The 16,973-nt window shown below is 48.8% G+C and overlaps 6 protein-coding genes across 6 annotated transcripts, besides 2 other annotated features; 3 read left to right on the top strand and 3 right to left on the bottom strand.

Annotated features, from left to right (window-relative positions):
• Window positions 1–1,690: 1,690 nt before the first annotated feature.
• Window positions 1,691–3,371, bottom strand: FPSE_11531 (uncharacterized protein; the record flags this gene model as incomplete). Its single annotated transcript, XM_009264648.1, has 6 exons — window positions 1,691–1,943; window positions 2,008–2,308; window positions 2,367–2,629; window positions 2,689–2,768; window positions 2,825–2,879; window positions 2,941–3,371. 6 exons carry the CDS (start codon window positions 3,369–3,371, stop codon window positions 1,691–1,693), a joined length of 1,383 nt encoding a protein of 460 aa, XP_009262923.1.
• Window positions 3,372–3,629: 258 nt separating this feature from the next.
• Window positions 3,630–3,654: a microsatellite.
• A 617-nt stretch (window positions 3,655–4,271) lies between these two features.
• On the top strand, window positions 4,272–4,444 carry FPSE_11532 (uncharacterized protein; the record flags this gene model as incomplete). The annotated part of the gene is made up of 2 exons (XM_009264649.1): window positions 4,272–4,348; window positions 4,399–4,444. The coding sequence occupies 2 exons, from the start codon at window positions 4,272–4,274 to the stop codon at window positions 4,442–4,444; spliced, it is 123 nt and encodes a 40-aa protein (XP_009262924.1).
• Window positions 4,445–5,638: 1,194 nt separating this feature from the next.
• FPSE_11533 (uncharacterized protein) lies at window positions 5,639–6,833 on the top strand (the record flags this gene model as incomplete). The annotated part of the gene is made up of 4 exons (XM_009264650.1): window positions 5,639–5,655; window positions 5,760–5,794; window positions 5,853–6,407; window positions 6,463–6,833. The coding sequence occupies 4 exons, from the start codon at window positions 5,639–5,641 to the stop codon at window positions 6,831–6,833; spliced, it is 978 nt and encodes a 325-aa protein (XP_009262925.1).
• A 444-nt stretch (window positions 6,834–7,277) lies between these two features.
• Window positions 7,278–7,298: a microsatellite.
• A 416-nt stretch (window positions 7,299–7,714) lies between these two features.
• FPSE_11534 (uncharacterized protein) lies at window positions 7,715–8,315 on the top strand (the record flags this gene model as incomplete). The annotated part of the gene is made up of 2 exons (XM_009264651.1): window positions 7,715–7,777; window positions 7,920–8,315. 2 exons carry the CDS (start codon window positions 7,715–7,717, stop codon window positions 8,313–8,315), a joined length of 459 nt encoding a protein of 152 aa, XP_009262926.1.
• Window positions 8,316–8,491: 176 nt separating this feature from the next.
• Window positions 8,492–9,398, bottom strand: FPSE_11535 (uncharacterized protein; the record flags this gene model as incomplete). The annotated part of the gene is made up of 3 exons (XM_009264652.1): window positions 8,492–8,560; window positions 8,608–8,744; window positions 9,182–9,398. The coding sequence occupies 3 exons, from the start codon at window positions 9,396–9,398 to the stop codon at window positions 8,492–8,494; spliced, it is 423 nt and encodes a 140-aa protein (XP_009262927.1).
• A 990-nt stretch (window positions 9,399–10,388) lies between these two features.
• Window positions 10,389–16,919, bottom strand: CCH1 (the record flags this gene model as incomplete). Its single annotated transcript, XM_009264653.1, has 5 exons — window positions 10,389–10,887; window positions 10,944–11,033; window positions 11,089–12,857; window positions 12,912–15,278; window positions 15,330–16,919. 5 exons carry the CDS (start codon window positions 16,917–16,919, stop codon window positions 10,389–10,391), a joined length of 6,315 nt encoding a protein of 2,104 aa, XP_009262928.1.
• Window positions 16,920–16,973: the final 54 nt, after the last annotated feature.

The raw sequence follows: 16,973 nt of genomic DNA on the forward strand, positions 1-16,973 counted from the left end.
CAAAACAGGGGAAAGGAAAAAATTCGATAGGTGCTTGACCACTAAGGTACTAAGTCGCCTTTTGCCCACCCACCAAATGCCAGGAACCGCTGCGCCCAGCCAAAGAGTGTACAGACTATCCAATAGCCTAGCCTGGCCAGGCCCTGTGGTCACTACCTAAGTACGTTAGGCTAGTCCGAAGCTGGGTTAAGAATTCTCATTAAGGCGAGCTTCTGTAGTCAGCTGGGCGTAGGCTGGGCTTTCCCTTGATGCTTGTTTGGAGATGTATCAACCAGCCAATGCCTCAATTCCTTTAGGAAGCATAGGCAGGCCAAAATGCACTTTACTTTCAACTACCCATGTCTTTTAAAGATTGAGGCTCAGTTAAAGCTCAGCCAAGTCACCAAGTCTAGAACAAGTAGAACCAAGTAGAGCCAAGTATCCGAATACCAGTTCCACTTAGCATCTGCACTAAGAAGCCACGTCCAGTCACACAAATTTGGTTGCGTAATGAAATTTGACGACCTCGTGCTGCCCCAGATCTTGGCAGGATACCTAACATGTACGAGGTCAATACAAGCTTTTGCTCACTCGGTCTCGGTCTCGGATGCCAGCTGAAAGGAAGCGAGGCAGTTGAAATAAGATCTGGATCTCTGTGCTGTAGTTTGAGCTATTATGCATGTTAAACACGAAATGGGAAAGGTTTTGGTGAGTCTGACCAATGGTTGCAAAATCGCATGAACTGAGTTTTCGTAAGCATCTTTGAGGTACGTAGAACATGAAATGTTGCAACACTGACTGAACTCCTCAGTCAAATATGGAACTCATCAAGTTTTTTCATAACTCGGCCAAGTAAACAATGGGTTAAGTCAAGGTGGGATTGGGCTGAGTTGGCCGAGGTTTTCTTCTACCCAATTGCCAAGAGAATTCCTGTACATACAGTCCCACGATGAAGTTACCTCTCTTCGCTCTCGCCGGGCTCCGAGTTCCAGATATTTGTCCTGGAGATCCGAAGCCGTTTTTGGACTGGCGTGCACCGAGACAGCGGATGGGGTTAATTTGGTGGCTCATAGCTTCGGTATGGAAAAAAAACCTGTAGTGCGAGCTTATCTTGTTCAAAAAAATATTATCGGCTCGTGTCGATTTCGGGTTTTCAGCAGGGTAGGGCTGTTCCCATGCTGATCGTCAAAGACCCTGAAATTGGTGGCTAAGCTTGTCCAAGTGTAGGCAATGACGTTTGCTCCTTGGACCCCTGGTTCTATCACGACTGAGTTGTTGCAACTAGCTTTGCTCAGCTCGACCGTTGCTGTCGATCCTGCAAACCTAAGCGCTTTCCTGACTCAAATGTTGATTTATATTTGTCGTTTTGCATCAAAAACACACTGCACATCTGAGACAAAAATGCATTGTAGAGTAGCCATCAATCAATTCCAAACGCCGACGCCGGTATGTCTCCCCAATTGCGCAAACCTTGACCTTGTAGATCGGAGAGGTCTCCTGTATCTATCCATGCACCTATTGGCAGTCCATCCTGAACACACACAACTAAGAAGGACCATGTTTTGGTCTTTTCTTTTGACGTTGTGGTCTCACCAAATATGCCTTCTCCCTCTCTTGCGGGTATAATGCTTCTAAACGACTCGAACCTAACAGCTCAATTTTGACGCAGTCATCAGCGCCAAGAGATATTTCCAGCCACCAAATAGTCTCTTCAGTTCTGATCGTACATCATCTCTTCGTCGCCTTCACCTTTAATGTTTGTATCCTTTCGAATCGGGATCTTGATGCCTTGAAGCGCAAACGTTTTACTCAAAGGTGTGCTTTCACACACGCCAGGAAACTTCTTGGCCGAATACACGCTGAAGTCCTGGCTAAAGCACGAGGCCAGGATTGGTGCTCGACCTTGATTGACATGAATTGGCAGACCACCGGCTCCTCCAACATTAACAAACGAGAACCTCAATCTGGAGAGTCAAAATCAGCACTGGAAAATCGGCATTCGATCAATAACTATTTTTTCGCTCTTACCTGAAATTGCCTTCAGTGCGAACGCTCAGGTCTTGGAGAACAAACCAGATACCTGCTTTCTTGTCGGTGTCATTGAGACGGAATGCACTTGCAGCCAGACTCCCGATCAGGTTCCTCGTAAACATTCCCTGGGGCTGGGTTCCCACCACCGCCATTCTGGTAAGTGCGTTCTGATCCTGGCCGTAGCCATTGCGGAAAGGAGGACCGGCCGATGAAGCGGGAGGATCGGCATTGTAGCCGCTATGTCGCGGGAAATATTGCTGGGGCGGGCCGTAGGAACTGCTCGACTGGTACGACGGTGCTAAGAATGTGTCAGACGCCGAATTGTTTGTACATTTATCGCTTCTGTTTCAACCAACCTTGCCCATAGCCTTGTTGCACTGACGGAGGATACTCCTGCCCGTACCCCAGTCCCTGGCCCTGCGGATAACCAGACTCGCGGCTTGGAGGAAGAGCTTGCTGCTGATAAGAAGGCGTGCTAGGCTCGAGAGTTGAATAAGAGTAGTTGTTTGAGGACGCCCCAGAGCCTGGCCCGGTTGAGGATCGGACAAGGTTCACTTCTTTGATACCGTCCTTATCCCAAAGATCGACCGACAGCACGAACATGGCATGATCGAGGGTGCTACGGGTATTGTGTTAGTAAGAAAGCCAGTCTCTCGAATTTCAGTATGTGCAACGCACTTGTAGTCAACTTCCTTTCCTGTCTCACTGTTTATTATTACAAGACGAACACATGGCGGCGGTGTGATCGGGCGGCGATCCTATACGGGAACTGTGAGAAGGATGGACAAACATCATGGGCGGGAAGCAAGCAAACCTTGTCACCAAAACCGCACATGCGCGCACGTATGGGTTGTTGTTGCACATCGAGACTAGTGAGCTCGTTTAGTCAAAAGAACGAGATGACACTTTCAGAGGTTATATATGACCGACCTATACTTCAGGCCCGTGCCTTCCTCAATTTTGGAGACAAACGGCGGTTCGTATTTGGGCTTTTCGTGCTGATCGCTGGGCGATGGCTCCGAGGACGGTGGAGGAGGTTCATCGTTCCGCGAAGGAGGAAGTGGGTGAGGTCGAGGGTATTGGTTCTGATGGGGCTGTTGGTATTGAGTTGGAGGATACGGTGGAAGTTGAGAATGGTGATGGGGCGGTGGAGGAGCGTGGTGTTGATGCGAGGACAGCGAGTGAGAAGACGAAGAAGGCGGTGGTGGCGGAGGAGGAGCATGAGAAGAATGATGATGCTGCGTTGGCGGCGGAGGTAGAAGAGACGGCGGGGGGTGTTGGTGTTGTTGCTGCTGTTGGTATGCGTGAATAGGTGGCGGCACGCTGGACGAATAGCCTGGGCCAGGCATTCGCTGCGACATGTCGGGAGGGTGATAGGACGAGTTCATTGCAGATTGCGATTGCGACTGCGATCACGATCAACAGTAGCGAGTACAATTATATATACACAAATGGGAACAGGTAGATGAGTAGGTAGATATCCGAAGAGGATGGACGGACGATCTGTGGAGGACAAAGCGAGGAGGAGAAGAAGAAGTTGAGCGGACAAGGCGAGCTATAAGAGCAAGAACAAAGTGCTCTGATGACTACTTCGCTTCGCTTTGCTTGTGTAGGCTTTGTGCGCTGCGCTGCGTTGCGTTGCGTGCGTCCGCTTCCCCGTTCGGTCCGTCCCTAGCGAAGCATGGAAAGTAAAGCAATGACAAAAAAGCAAGGAAGCGAGAGCGAGGATACAATCAAGTAAGTGGCTACGAGGAAGACGAGAGAAGAAGGCGCCAAGACGCGAAAGCCACCGAATGGAGAGGCCGATGATTATGATGTCTCTTGCCAAACGCAGGTGTACCGAAGTGTACTGTGCGTGCTGCGCGAGGTGAGGTGGATGTCCAATGGTAAAATAAGTCAGCTGGTGGAGAACCCAGAAGCCCGGCTGAAGGTAAAGTGTAAATTGAGATTCCTAGCTCTCGAGTGGCGCGGCCCGGGAGCGCTAAAAAGGGTCTCAATCCCCTTGGTTCATCCACTGGGTGGGCTCCCCAAGTCTTGGTTCAGACATGACAGGAACCTTTTTTTATTGCCGTAATGGACGGACGCTGAACTTTGTTCCCTACGCCACAATGATTCCAGTTTATCCCAAGGCCATGGTCAAGGTATTGCATTCCGATGCCTTCATGACATAGGGCAACTCCAAGGCAGGCACCTCCGAACACTAGGCTGTTACTGTGCAAACTCACACGATGTCATGGAAGGCTTAAGCTAATCCGGGAAACATGTCAGAAAAGAGCCGACTACAAGCTGAAAAGACTGAGACCCCGAACAAGGACAAGGCCTTCGGGGTTGAGCTAGCGTGTGTTGTATCCATCATACATAGCTGCCCATAGCTACCTATGTGTTTAGAGTACAATTCAGTACAATATCTTGGAGTAGTGGATGGGGCAACTGAGTTGTCCATACTCTGTACAACGTGTGTGTAAAAAAGAAAGGTGCACGCATATGCGAACAAACGCATCAAGCCACTCATCTCTCCCTCCTGTGCCACTTACATACTGACGGAGTAATGTGCTCACAAGACAACCACTATCTATCTCATGTGTGTAGCACAAGGTCGCACAAGGTCGCACAAGGTCGCACAAGGTCGCACAAGGTCGCACAAGGTCGCACAAGGTCGCACAAGGTCGCACAAGGTCACACAAGGACGTACACGGACGCACACTGTCTCCTAGTTCAAGTATCATGGTAATAATAAGAGGAGTCTTGTGGAGCAACAACAAGCCACTATCCCTGACAATATGAGACAAAATACATTTGGATGGAGTTGGAGGTTGCTGTACTTGCAGCTGCAGGAGTGCAAGTCTTTGCTTTATGTTGTTCTCTCTCTATCAAGGTGCATGTCTCTTTTGCAAGCATAGATCTCGACCCACTACGGAGCAGACTCGAGCCTCGACTGCCGTTTGTTCGTCCCTGTCCTTGTCTCAATTGCCAAGTTGAGTACCAATAAGGCGGGACAACTTCGGATGGATTGAGCCGACTGGCTCTTGAATGCAACTTAGTGCCTACTATTATTGCATCAACTCAAGCATTGAATTTAACGCTTTGATACTATCGATCTAGATGATTATAAACTCAATCTGACACTAACGAAAAAAACAAAACAAAAACGCTTCAATAGAAATTTCCATCATACACGCTGCACGTAGCAGTCAATTGACTTGCTCTTGTCTGCCAGCTCAAGACGCTCTTCCTCAAGTGCCAGGTCAACATCGTGTTGTCGCTGTGTCTTACAATTGGTGGGCCTCCACTGCCCGTCCTGAACTCCCTCTGGCCCCGATGGTCGGGCAGCATGCGTCAGTGGTGGTTCGCTTTAGTGGTACCTGATTAACCCCCCAATCATGTCTCTTCAGCGTCCGTCCACGCTTGGGGCCTCAATCAACGTTCTGAGCCCCGCCATCGTTTTGGCATGAGAGCCCCGCAGTCGGAGTCATTAGCAGTCACAGCAGACAGTAATAAATTCCCCGACTGTTCTCTACGTACATGCTCTGCGTTAACCATACTGTGATTTTTTACCTAATTCAAACTCAAGTCCAACGGAAAACTTATTCTGACTACTACCTTGTCTACCTATAATACCTAGCCCGCCATGGATCTCGTCAACAGGTTGGTTTGCCCCGTTTTGGACAGTTTGAGTTGAGCACTCAATCCTTGACATCCCTCCCACCTTCCACATGTCCAGACACTAATTGATGTGAAATTCCCTGCAGTCTCGAAGGCCGTCTTCTGTTTGCTGTCCCCAAGAGTAAGTTGATTCAGTTCATCCACTTACAAACGTGACCATCATGCTAACGTCCTTGCAGAGGGCCGACTCAATGCTGCTACACTCAACCTCCTCGAGGGCGCCGACGTCCAATTCCGCCGCGAGAACCGCCTCGATATCGCTCTCGTAAAGAACCTCCCCATTGCTCTCATCTTCCTCCCCGCTGCCGATATTCCCACCTTCGTTGGCGAAGGCCGTTGCGATCTCGGAATCACCGGATGGGACCAAGTTCAGGAACACGATGCTTCAGTTCGCGCCTACAACCAACTGCGACGCAGCTCAGTTGACCTGACTTCCACCGAGGACAAGGTTGCTGGCTCTGACATGGTCATGGAACTGGGCTTTGGAAGCTGCAAGCTCCAGGTTCAAGTTCCCGAGAAGGGCCAGTACAAGACCCCCCAGGATCTTGTTGGCAAGACCATTGGGACTAGCTTTGTTCACCTTGCTGCCGACTACTTCCTCAAGCTCGAGCAGGGTGAGAATGCCGACGGTGACCTGTCGCCCCGTAAGATGCGCACCAAGATTGTAGAATTGAGTGGCAGTGTCGAGGCTGCTTGTGCTCTCGGTGTTGCTGAGGGTATTGTCGATCTCGTTGGTATGTGACCGACCTTGTTTGTGGCTAAGTACAATGACTAACATCGAATTTCTAGAATCCGGAGAGACTATGCGAGCTGCTGGCCTCAAGGCCATTGATACTGTGGTTGACTCTACTGCCGTACTCATCAAGTCGAGAACGCCCTCCAACCCCGAGCTTATCGACCTCATCACCTCGCGCATCCGAGGTGTCATTACCGCGAAGAGCTATGTCCTTTGCCAGTACAACATAGAGCGAAACCGTCTCGTCGAGGCAACCAAGATCACCCCTGGGAAGCGATCGGCCACAGTCACAACTCTCGACGAGGAGGGCTGGGTTGCTGTCAGCTCCATGGTTGAGAAGAAGAAGATTGCTCTTGTGATGGACGATTTGACCCGACTGGGCGCTGAGGATATTCTTGTGCTCGATATTCACAACGCACGATAAATGGGGGGAATCTAGATTAAATGACTGTGCTGGATCAGACATGAGGGCGTTGGTATGCATAGGTCGGTACCGGTAGGCATGGGTCTTATAGGGGCAAACGGCGCTTTGGAAATTCAATGGCTGACTGGATATGGGCTAAGACAAGTTAAAATAGATGGAGTTAAAACGTATAGCTATCTGGGATGCATGTAAATTCGCCATGTTACCTTTGCTGTAATAAGATTTCACCATTGATACTTTTGAGTGATGTTCTTTTCTTCATTTCCCCGATGCAGAAGATGGAGTTGTGCCTGGGCTTAAGCTTGAGTAGAAAAGATCGGCGCTGCATACGTCGTACTTTTATGAGGCTGATTGCTGTGAAATGGTGGCTTGGCAAAAAACTGAGGATAATAATACACTATCCATGCAGGTGAAAGCTATGCCAGCCATGGCTGAGCATGAGTAGTGCTGTGCTGTGCTGTGCTGGCGCTTCCCTTTCGACCTCCAAGGATTCTAGAGAGCTTCTTTCCATGTGCTTAGTTCCTTAGGGACATGGATCTAAGGTCGGAAGCTATGCTGGCTCCAATGGCTAGAATGAGGTTGTGATGATCGGGAGGCTCGGGTGTCTTGTGGGTGTTGAGACAAGGCGATGACCTCACTCCTCACTAGGGCGGCTACGTAACTGGAAATGAGCCACAACCGCACTCAGCTCATCAAAGCTTTGCTTACTGTCTACCTACATAGATATATGCCCATTCGTTTACTCACTGATTGATTTTTTGAAACAAATATCCAGACAACTTCTTCTTTGTGTCTTTGCGTTTCATTCTACTGAATGCAACACTGAGCCAGCAATCCTTGACGCTCGTTACTGCTCGCTTTAATTACCTATACTTGCAATCATGGCCAAGATCGGTCCTCCACCAGAAAATGCTGGTAATAACCAGCCTTCAACTCTCTACTCGGTATGTTTTAGTCTAAGTTTCTATCAAAAACTCTTTCGAATTATACCTTTTTATTTAAAGACGAGAAACTTCGTTGTTTCCACGTCGTGGATATAAGCGAAATGAAACGAACAAGGCGGTTAACATAAATGCTCGTCTGTAGCTTGTCATGACACCAATCAATATCACTGTATTCCTCCTCTCACTTCTTCTGGTCGATTTTCGTCATACTGCCGGTCGCAATAACTTCTACGCTACGGGTAGCGAGCAGGCAAGATGGATGCCTCGATGGCTTCTCCAGCCCTATCAACATATTGGACATAGCGACCACGATGCTCATGGTCGCTGGCATTATCACAGCAAGCAGAAGAAGCTCATGAAGATGGAAGCAGAAGAGGCCTTTCAAATGAGGTCCACCGTGCTCGTCTTCATGGCAGTGGCTCTGGCTCTGGCCACGAGCGCCGTGTGGCTCGCGACAAGCAGACTGTATCACGGTGTCACTGCTCTTGTTGAGCATCAGAGTAACAATCAAACCACCCCGCTGCTTTCGGGGGTGTGAACAGCCGATCGCCCATCCATAATGGAGCCAAGCAGGGAGACAACAACGGACATCACCCTGCGTTTCGCGGGGTGTCATCGCATCATATCATACCATTTTGCATTAATGCATACCCATCACAAGCCAGCACATTCATTTATCGATTCTTGGACGTTATTCGGACGATCTCGATCCCTTTACCTCTTGATACTTCTAATGATGGTTGCAGCATTGCAACAGCAGAAGAATCTGCTCGCATCATCGTCCTATGAGTGGACGTTTTAGTAGCACCATCACGTCACGATGCACTGACTGGCTTTGGAATGTCGATCAAAAGTGGCATCCGCATCGCTACGACTGTTGACATCGACGCGGGTATTTCAGGGGTCTCTGTGGACCGCGACATGCGTTTCGCACCCTTGCATAACTCACAAGCGAAGGAGTGCATTGCTATGGGTTGTAAGTGTCAACAATTATCATGAAACCGGATGTTTTGGTCCTGCAACACGGGAAGAGGCAACAAAAGTTTGAGTGGTTTTGAATCTGAATTTGAATTTGAAGGTGGAATTGAAATCCAGCAAGACTTTATGTCTAGATGTCATACCGAAAGGTAACTCGGCAAGAATTGAATAATAAGAAAACCAAATATACCACAAACGCCTATCCTGTTAGATTTCCCTTTCTGATTTGACCTTTCAGAGACTTGAGAGGCAAGGCCAATACAACGTTAAATTCCCTCACAAAAGTACATTCCTTAAACATTGAAACCGTTGAACAGTAACTCTTCCGCATTGAATCATCAAGAGAGTGGGTAACACACTATCCGATACGCTCCTCTACGCTGCCCCAGTAGACAATGGGCCTGGGCTCGAGAAGACTCAACTCACTCCCGAAACTCTTACGCTCAGCTTCTAGGTTCAGAAGGGAAGGCTGGCGGGAGATGACGCTGTTGATGGTAGCGGCAGCAGATGAACCCATCGTGTTGACAGACGAGTATGATGCTTGTGTGGAAGTGGAGGCTGAAGAGCTGCGGCGTAGGGAGTTGCGCAGACGAGAGGGTGAGAAGCGAGAAGCCATGGTTTCAAAGCGGGTGTTGTGAGCCATTTTGTGGTATTTTTGTTGATAGGATTGGAAATGCAGTATTATGTAAGTCTCGCTTGTGTGAGACTGCAGTGTCGTATTATATGATGTTGATGGTGATGATGGTTCTTTTTAGTCGCGTAGAGTGCGTACTGTCCAGCAGTTGTCGTGTGTAACGTGGTAAATCAGATTCCTGAAAGAGTGAACGAGGTCAAAGGATAGTAAACAGAGGCACAGCCTTTAGTATGTTTCTACCGACGACTCTTTGTGTTTGTCAACGAAAGAATGAACAATGTTTCTTTGGATGAATGCAAAGGCAAGTCAGACAAAGCAAAGAGGAAAGGCGTCGTGTCTTTATCTAGCTTCAACAGATTACTATTAACACAAGACCCGGCAAAAAAGGATCCTCCTGGGCGCCATCGCACCGTCCTTGTCGTTTGTATCAGGATTGCCAAGGGTCGTTGAGGACGGGAATGTGGGTGCACGCACGGATCATTTCAACGTCAAGACTAGCAGCTGAAACAGTCGTTCGCAAACTATTACTACGAAAGCAAGGATTCTTTGTCGCAGGCAGATACATAGTGCACTCTTGGGTTGATCAAACAAGCCTCAGCACCAGACCTGGTTGGATGATTAGCTGGATGTTGCGTGCCGTGGCACGGACTGCGTATATACCGTCTTGTGCATAAAAAGGCAGATATCTATTTTTGATCGACCGAAACAAAGTCTTGTACCTAGCCGGGACCACCCTGTTTGCCTCCCCCTTCGCTCTAAGCCTTTAACACTGACCTGGAACGCCGTACCTAGGTTTGAATCATGCCACGAGATGAATCCATCGTCCTGAATTTGGCTTCCATATAATGCATTGCCATATTGTTCCATTAGAATAGAAAGAAGAAACAAAACGCCTTGCAATATTTTCGTCTCATATCAACTGATGTACACAGCATCCTGTACCTATCTCCTCCATTACGCCTTGCGGCTTCATCATCAGTCAAAGCCGTTGTGGCCGTTCTATGACCGGTTCTGTGTCTGCCTGACTGTAGCACTTCGGCGAATGCTTTCGCCCCAAACCGAATCGTCAAGCATTCCCCGGACTTGCAAAGGGCTGGTTGGGTCCAAATGGTTACTCTCACGTCCTGTGGGGGCTGAGGTTCTCGCTTGTGCTGTAGGTTGCTGAGGCTCGTCCTCTTCAATCTCGAAACTGAAAGCCGAAGGTTGGGTAGGCATCGTTGGTGATGGAGGTGCAGCTCTGGGGAAGCTGAGAGGGTGACTCCATGATGTATCGTGCAACGACAGATCCACAGACCCCAACCAATTGCGTGGCTCTCCTGCGTCGACACTTGACGGGCGTGAGGCTGGTGAAAGAGGAGATCTTGACCCTGCTCTGCCGGTCTCATCCTCACTCAAATCGTTCTCGACCATGATCTCCGGGATATTCAGCTGTGGAACGGCAGTCATCCGCGCCGATTGCTTGCGCATCAAGTGCTTCTTAAACTGTCGTGTGTAATATCTATAGTGGTGTTAGTGGCTAAACAAGCCTCCCAAAGCTCATGTTTTGTAACTTACAATGTGTCGAAGAAGCCCAAGACCACGCCACGTCGGACTTGGTCGTCAACTCGTTGGAGACGTGCTCGACGTCTCAGAAATTCTTCGAGCCTGTGCATTCGGTTAGAACCGAGACCAACGGTGCAGTCTAGATTGAAGAACTCACCTCAAACTCTTGTTGTCGCTGATAATGTTATAGTGAGCCAGAATCATCAGCACACTCGTGAAAGAAATGCCCCTGTCTGGGTCTGCAGAAACTAAAACTTCCTCGTAGAAAGTATTGAATCGCCGGCGCTGATGGCGGACCTTTTCTGAGTCTATGCGCCTCAGCCTAGCGTTTAGCTTATTCAAGTCGATCCCGCTGAATCCACTTGTTGTTGCAATCGACGAATGGTGCGTCAGTTTCACATCGTCCCTGATGTCCTCCAGGATGGAGTGAACACTGTCCTCAGGATCGTATATACGCATCTGGAAGACGCCTGATAGCTCGCCCAGCAGCCGAGGGAAAGCCGCCTTTGTGATGTATCCAGTGCCCGCCGGGTCCACGCTACGCCATGCTTCTTTGAACCGTCGTATCTCATCTCTATCCACAACTGCCATGCCACTCGAACGCTGGAAGACATAACTGAAGCTTTCGTAAATGAGTGACACAAACAGGTTCACAAAGATATACATGCTGACAATGTTCCAAGCAATGAAGAGAATTCTTGCCCATGATTTGCTGCCACAATCACTGTTGAAGAAATTACCTTCATCGATAACGCAAAGCGGTGGTTCGATACTGGCATAGTCTTCCATGACTGCGTTCCATCCCTCACCAAGACTCATCCTGTACAAGAGAATCAAGGCTTTGGGAACGGTTCTGAAATTGGTGTTTGCACTTGTCTCCGCTCCGAACCGTGTCAAGCTGAAAGCTTGGGTCATTGCAATAGCAAAAACAAGGAAGAATACCAGCCAGGTCGCAAGCAAGTTGCCAATTACCGTCAGACTGGCTGCCGCAGTCTTGAAAAGCTGATCTAGCGCGTCGTTTCGGGGAATGAGCAATAGCACGATGGCTACCAGGAAAACCTTGTGAAGCTGAACATATGCTTCCAGTTCAGTATCTGAAACCAAGAGAGCAAAGGTCGAAACAAATGCGCCAAAGACAATGAAAAGCGAGTATAGGTCCCACGAGCTTCGCCTGAACCGCACCCAGCCTAGACCAATGATGCGAATAGCGATGTTGACAGTATATGCCACAATGAAGGCGAAGAAAACAAAGTCACGGTATCTTGTCCACCACCACGGCTCGTCGGCGAACTCTGAAACAAGAACAATCAAGTGCAGTACCAGAATGACTGTGATTGTCCGATACCACTTGCCCTTCTTCTCAATAGCTCTTTTATGGCACCACTTCTTCCAGCTCTTTTCGGAATCATCATAAGAGCTTTTAGAAGGCGAAATCTGACGAAGAATCTTGCGCAATTCTAGCCACGAGCGCTGCTCAGCCGTCAGATAGGCAACGCCAGTCTGCTCTGTGTAGTTACGCATAAACACAGAGATGAACAGTGTGAGTACGAAGACGGTCGCCAACAGGTTGAAAATGACAATGAAGACAGCATTTCCCTGTGAGGCCAGGTCAGAAGGTTGCTTGAACGGGCCGGTTATGGCCTGTACAGCGAAAGATACATCCGTCCATCCTTCCTGGCTGACAATCTGGAAGAGGATGAACAAAGATGAGCCGAAATCGTCAAAACTGTAGAAAGGGTTTGCAGCAACACGCGGGGCAAGCATTGGCCAATCATCACTGAACGGCGTGCTTGCAAACTCTCCGAAGCAGTTATCCATCGTGTTGATTCCATCACTACCGTCATTGCAAGATAAAAGTAGTCCGTTGAATAAGTTGAGGCCATAAATGGCAGCCGGGATAAGCAAAGACAAAGAAACGAAGGCAGCCTATCAAATTCCATTAGCAAGAGGCACGATTGCAAACAACGGGATACAACTTACGCCTAAGATCTTCCACCAACCAACGATAATGAGATCATGGAAGGTATTTCGAGCGCTATTGCTAACATTGAGCAGGCGGAGGGCACGAAGGGCCTTGAATGCGCCGATGGCTCTGGAAATAGCGCCATCGTTGATGAGAAGCGTGACAACATTGATCCAGAGGGTCACTAAGACAATAGAGTCCATGAACCCCCACGAGCTGCGCAAGAATGCGTTTGGGGTCCACAAGAGTCCGTCTGCAATGATTTTGATCCCGGCTTCCACTGTAAAAATGACGGCAAAGGCCATATCAGTCCAGATGTACCAGTTCCTAATACTGAAATCGTGCTGTTCTTGATATTCCTTCTGGTAAAGAGGAGTGGTGATACATGCAAGAATGACCATCGCCGCGATTGCGGTATAGACGAATATCGTGAAACAATACCAAAGCACCGTATCAGGCACCACGCCATCGATTCGTTCGATACCACGGGAAGGGCCAACAACCCGCTGACAAAGCCGGCGCAGGCTGTTGTTGGGCGTGAATATATACAATGAGTTGTTGTAGTTGGGATACTTGGCAAGATATTCTCGCTGAGCTCTTCTTCGAGTCATCGTTGCAGACATAGCCTGCTCGGCCATTTGTCGAGGATCGGAGGTGTCGTTCGCACCATCAAATCTCAGGCTCGAGTAAAACGGATTCGGTTCCCTATCGCTGAACCAGTCTTTAATTTTCCCCCAGACAGCGGAAAATCGGCCGGGCTTGATCTCACCACCCAAAAGCGTGGTTGCACTTCTAACAGGTCCATGGTGTTCTGGTTTTGGGTTCATCTGGTCGTCCAAGAACTCACGAACAACCGCATCTTTGAGGAGCATCTCGACCGTCGCAGGCCCGTAATCGAGAGGGTCCTTATTTTTGCGATATTTCGAAAACCCAAAGATAGTTGAGAGGGCCAGGTTGCTGGAAGAGGCACCAAGATCACGCCTTTGAAGGAAAGCCTTGACTTGCTGAAGCCGCTTCTCATCCTCAGACACATCAAAGTTCTCTTGAATAACAGCAATGAACATATTGACGAGAATGAAAAACGCCACAATGAACCATCCAATCAATAGGATAGCTCCGACCCAAGCAGTGTTTTTGTATCTTGTATAGGATGTGACAGTATAGAGAATCCCTGTCCAGTTCTCACTCGTCAAGATCTGGTACATACCTAGGAATGAATTGTAGATGGTGTAGAACGATATGCGATTGAGTTCACCATCATCATACAAAGGTATCTGACCCCTGAATAGTTGCGCAGCAAAGATGGCAACCAAGAAGGTCATGAGAAAAACAAAGAACATCAGGTTTCCAATACCAGCAGCATTTCCCAGAACGAGCAGAATGAGCTCTCGTGTCACAGGTACTGCCAGAACGATGCGGTAAACTCGCAAAATTTGAAAAACTGTCAACCACCAGTACGCTCTTGTACGGCGAATCGGAGGTATTAAGATGATAGAGGTAATAATGGCGAGCCCCAGATCAAAAATATTCCGCCAGCTTTTGTGGAAATAGTTCCAGTCAGTAACAATCCGAATGATCATTTCTATATCAAGAAGGATGGTGATAATAATTTCTGCCGTGTCAATGATCCGAGCTCTTTTCGACGACATAGTTGCGCTACGGCAAGCCTGGCATATTAGCCCAAACGCAATAACAAGAATCCAAAATGCCCTGGTTTTGTGGTAGACACGTTGTAGCGACGATGTGCGGCGAAGTCTTTCATCTGAATGAGCTTGAACGGGCGGTTCTTCACTGACTGTGAATGCACTAGCCTTGCTCTCTTCTCGAATAACTTGGAAGGACGATGTGATGACGGCGATGAGTAAATTCGTGAGCCAAAGCATCATGATCATGGTTCCTGCACCGAAAAAGAGTGCAGCTTGAAAGTAATCAGAGCTCATTGTCATGTACATGAGGTCAGTGAAGGTATTGGCGCTCATGATAACAAAAACTAATTCCAGGGAGTTGAAAATGTTATCAAAGTTGACAGTCCCGTTATATGGGTTGGACTGTTGAAGGCAAATGGAACCTCGAGGGCACAGAAATCCTTTCCCTTCTTTGGTCCCATTTATAAGGTCTGTCAAGGAGTCCGAGTTGTTAAACTTGAGCCAAGGCATGGTCTCTCCTGTCTGATTGTTCAAGTAACCGCCACAAAAGGCATCCGAATTCGTGTACGAAGCATCTAGGTTTGTAGGCTCAAGCGGATCCAACCAGACACATTGCCGCATCAGACTTGCTTTAAAGCTTTGCACACCAATGATGGCAAAAAGTAGCCAAAAGAACGTGATGAGAAAAGCGACACGGGCCAGTAGCGGAGTCGCTTTCTTCAAACTCCGAAGAATGATCTAACAACTTGTAAGTTCATTTCCACCACTCATCAATCATCTCGTACTTACCGCAGTACCATTTGTCAATGCCAGCAGCCGCAGAATCCGCAAGCAACTTAACATTCGAAACGCATATATGTCATGTTTCGTTTCGAGTCCAGAAACGCTCAACCAGAAAGTTATCCAATACGAAACGACGGCAACAAAGTCAAACCGGTTGAAGGAATGTCGTAAGAATGCCCGGCGAGCAAGTTGAAACCTCTGATGTTCTTCCAAAGTTCTTGGTAGAGCCTGCTGACCCTGCATGAAGGTCGTGAAGGAACGAGAGATCGCCGATGGTTCTGGGTTGTATTGCGACGCCTTTTTTACAGACTTGATACGCTCAGGCTGGAAAACGGCACGATATTGATCTGCAATTGCAGCTCGAATACCACGCTTGCGATCAATCGTGCTATACTCTGGCGCATTGAGTATAAACCCGGACACTATGATGCGCGTAATGATCTCCAGAGTGAAAATTATAAAAAGTGCAAGCATGGCCCAATCGATAGCATGCTTACCCCATCGATCAGGGCGACCTTTCTCGAACACATTTGGGGCAGACTCGACTGCTAGAAGGATTGCCTGCAAGACAATCAAAAGCAAAAGAAAAGGCTCCGTATATGGGTTGACCAGAAGATCGCAAAGTCGCAACCGCAATGGGTTATTTGGCGAGAAAATACCCAATGATTTTCCTTTCAGAGGGTTCGGCAGAGGTGGTCTTGGTAGCTCTGGGTCTTCAGTTTCTTCCACACCGAAGCGTGGCTGCGTGGATTTTTCGCTGGATGAGCGAACCAGTTGCGGTTGGTATGAAGTATCGGCGAACATCGAATTCACAGTATCCCGGTTCCTGTCTTGACTATGTCCAACGGGCGAACGTGAGCGATGCCTGGACGCCCGATGATCGATAACCTCAGTCTCTCCGCTGATATTGACGACACGTTGTGACATTGCCCGAACGATAGATCCAGCGCGCGACAAGGCACCTGATGTAGAAGGCGACCTAGGTCTTGGGTACTCATTTGGGTTGAGGGAAGCACCAAAGTTGCGATTTCGAGTAGACCCATAGCTGGCTCTCAAATCCTCGCCCAGACTTCTTGTGCTGCGGCCACGAGAAGGGCTGTTTTCCACGCTGGCTACGGTCTGAAAACTATCTCGATTCCGGCTGTCCAGGTTATTGGCGGACAATGAACCGGAGATGGGCTCAACACCAGCTGTCAACGGCACTCGATCGGATTCGGCGTAATCGGTACTCGGCGCATCTTCGACATATGGAGCAGGAGGGTCGTAGGTACGGACGGGCGTAGAGGGCAGCGGTGGACTTGGCTCATGATGATCCATGCCAGGCGGCAAAGCAGCTTGCAGAGCCATGGGATCTATGGGCGATCCTGGGCTAACATCGTCGTTGAAGTGATCATAGGGCTGATCCCAATATGTCGAGATGCCAGGAGCGTTAGCAGACATTTGAGGAGTGTCGGAGAAGGAAGATGAGGCCGGCTGCTGGTAGAAAAGCCCGGCCTGGGTTTGGGAATTGTCGACATGCGATCCATCTAGGTCTTGTAGCGGGATAGACTGACGGCGCGCAGGGCGCCCGTCTTGATCCCAAGAGTTCGAAGACATGGACTAGCAGACAAGGGACTAATAATCGCCAACGAGGTCCAATGTCAAGAAAGG

Source organism: Fusarium pseudograminearum, chromosome 1 (assembly GCF_000303195.2).
Source record: "Fusarium pseudograminearum CS3096 chromosome 1, whole genome shotgun sequence".
NCBI lineage: Eukaryota > Fungi > Ascomycota > Sordariomycetes > Hypocreales > Nectriaceae > Fusarium > Fusarium pseudograminearum.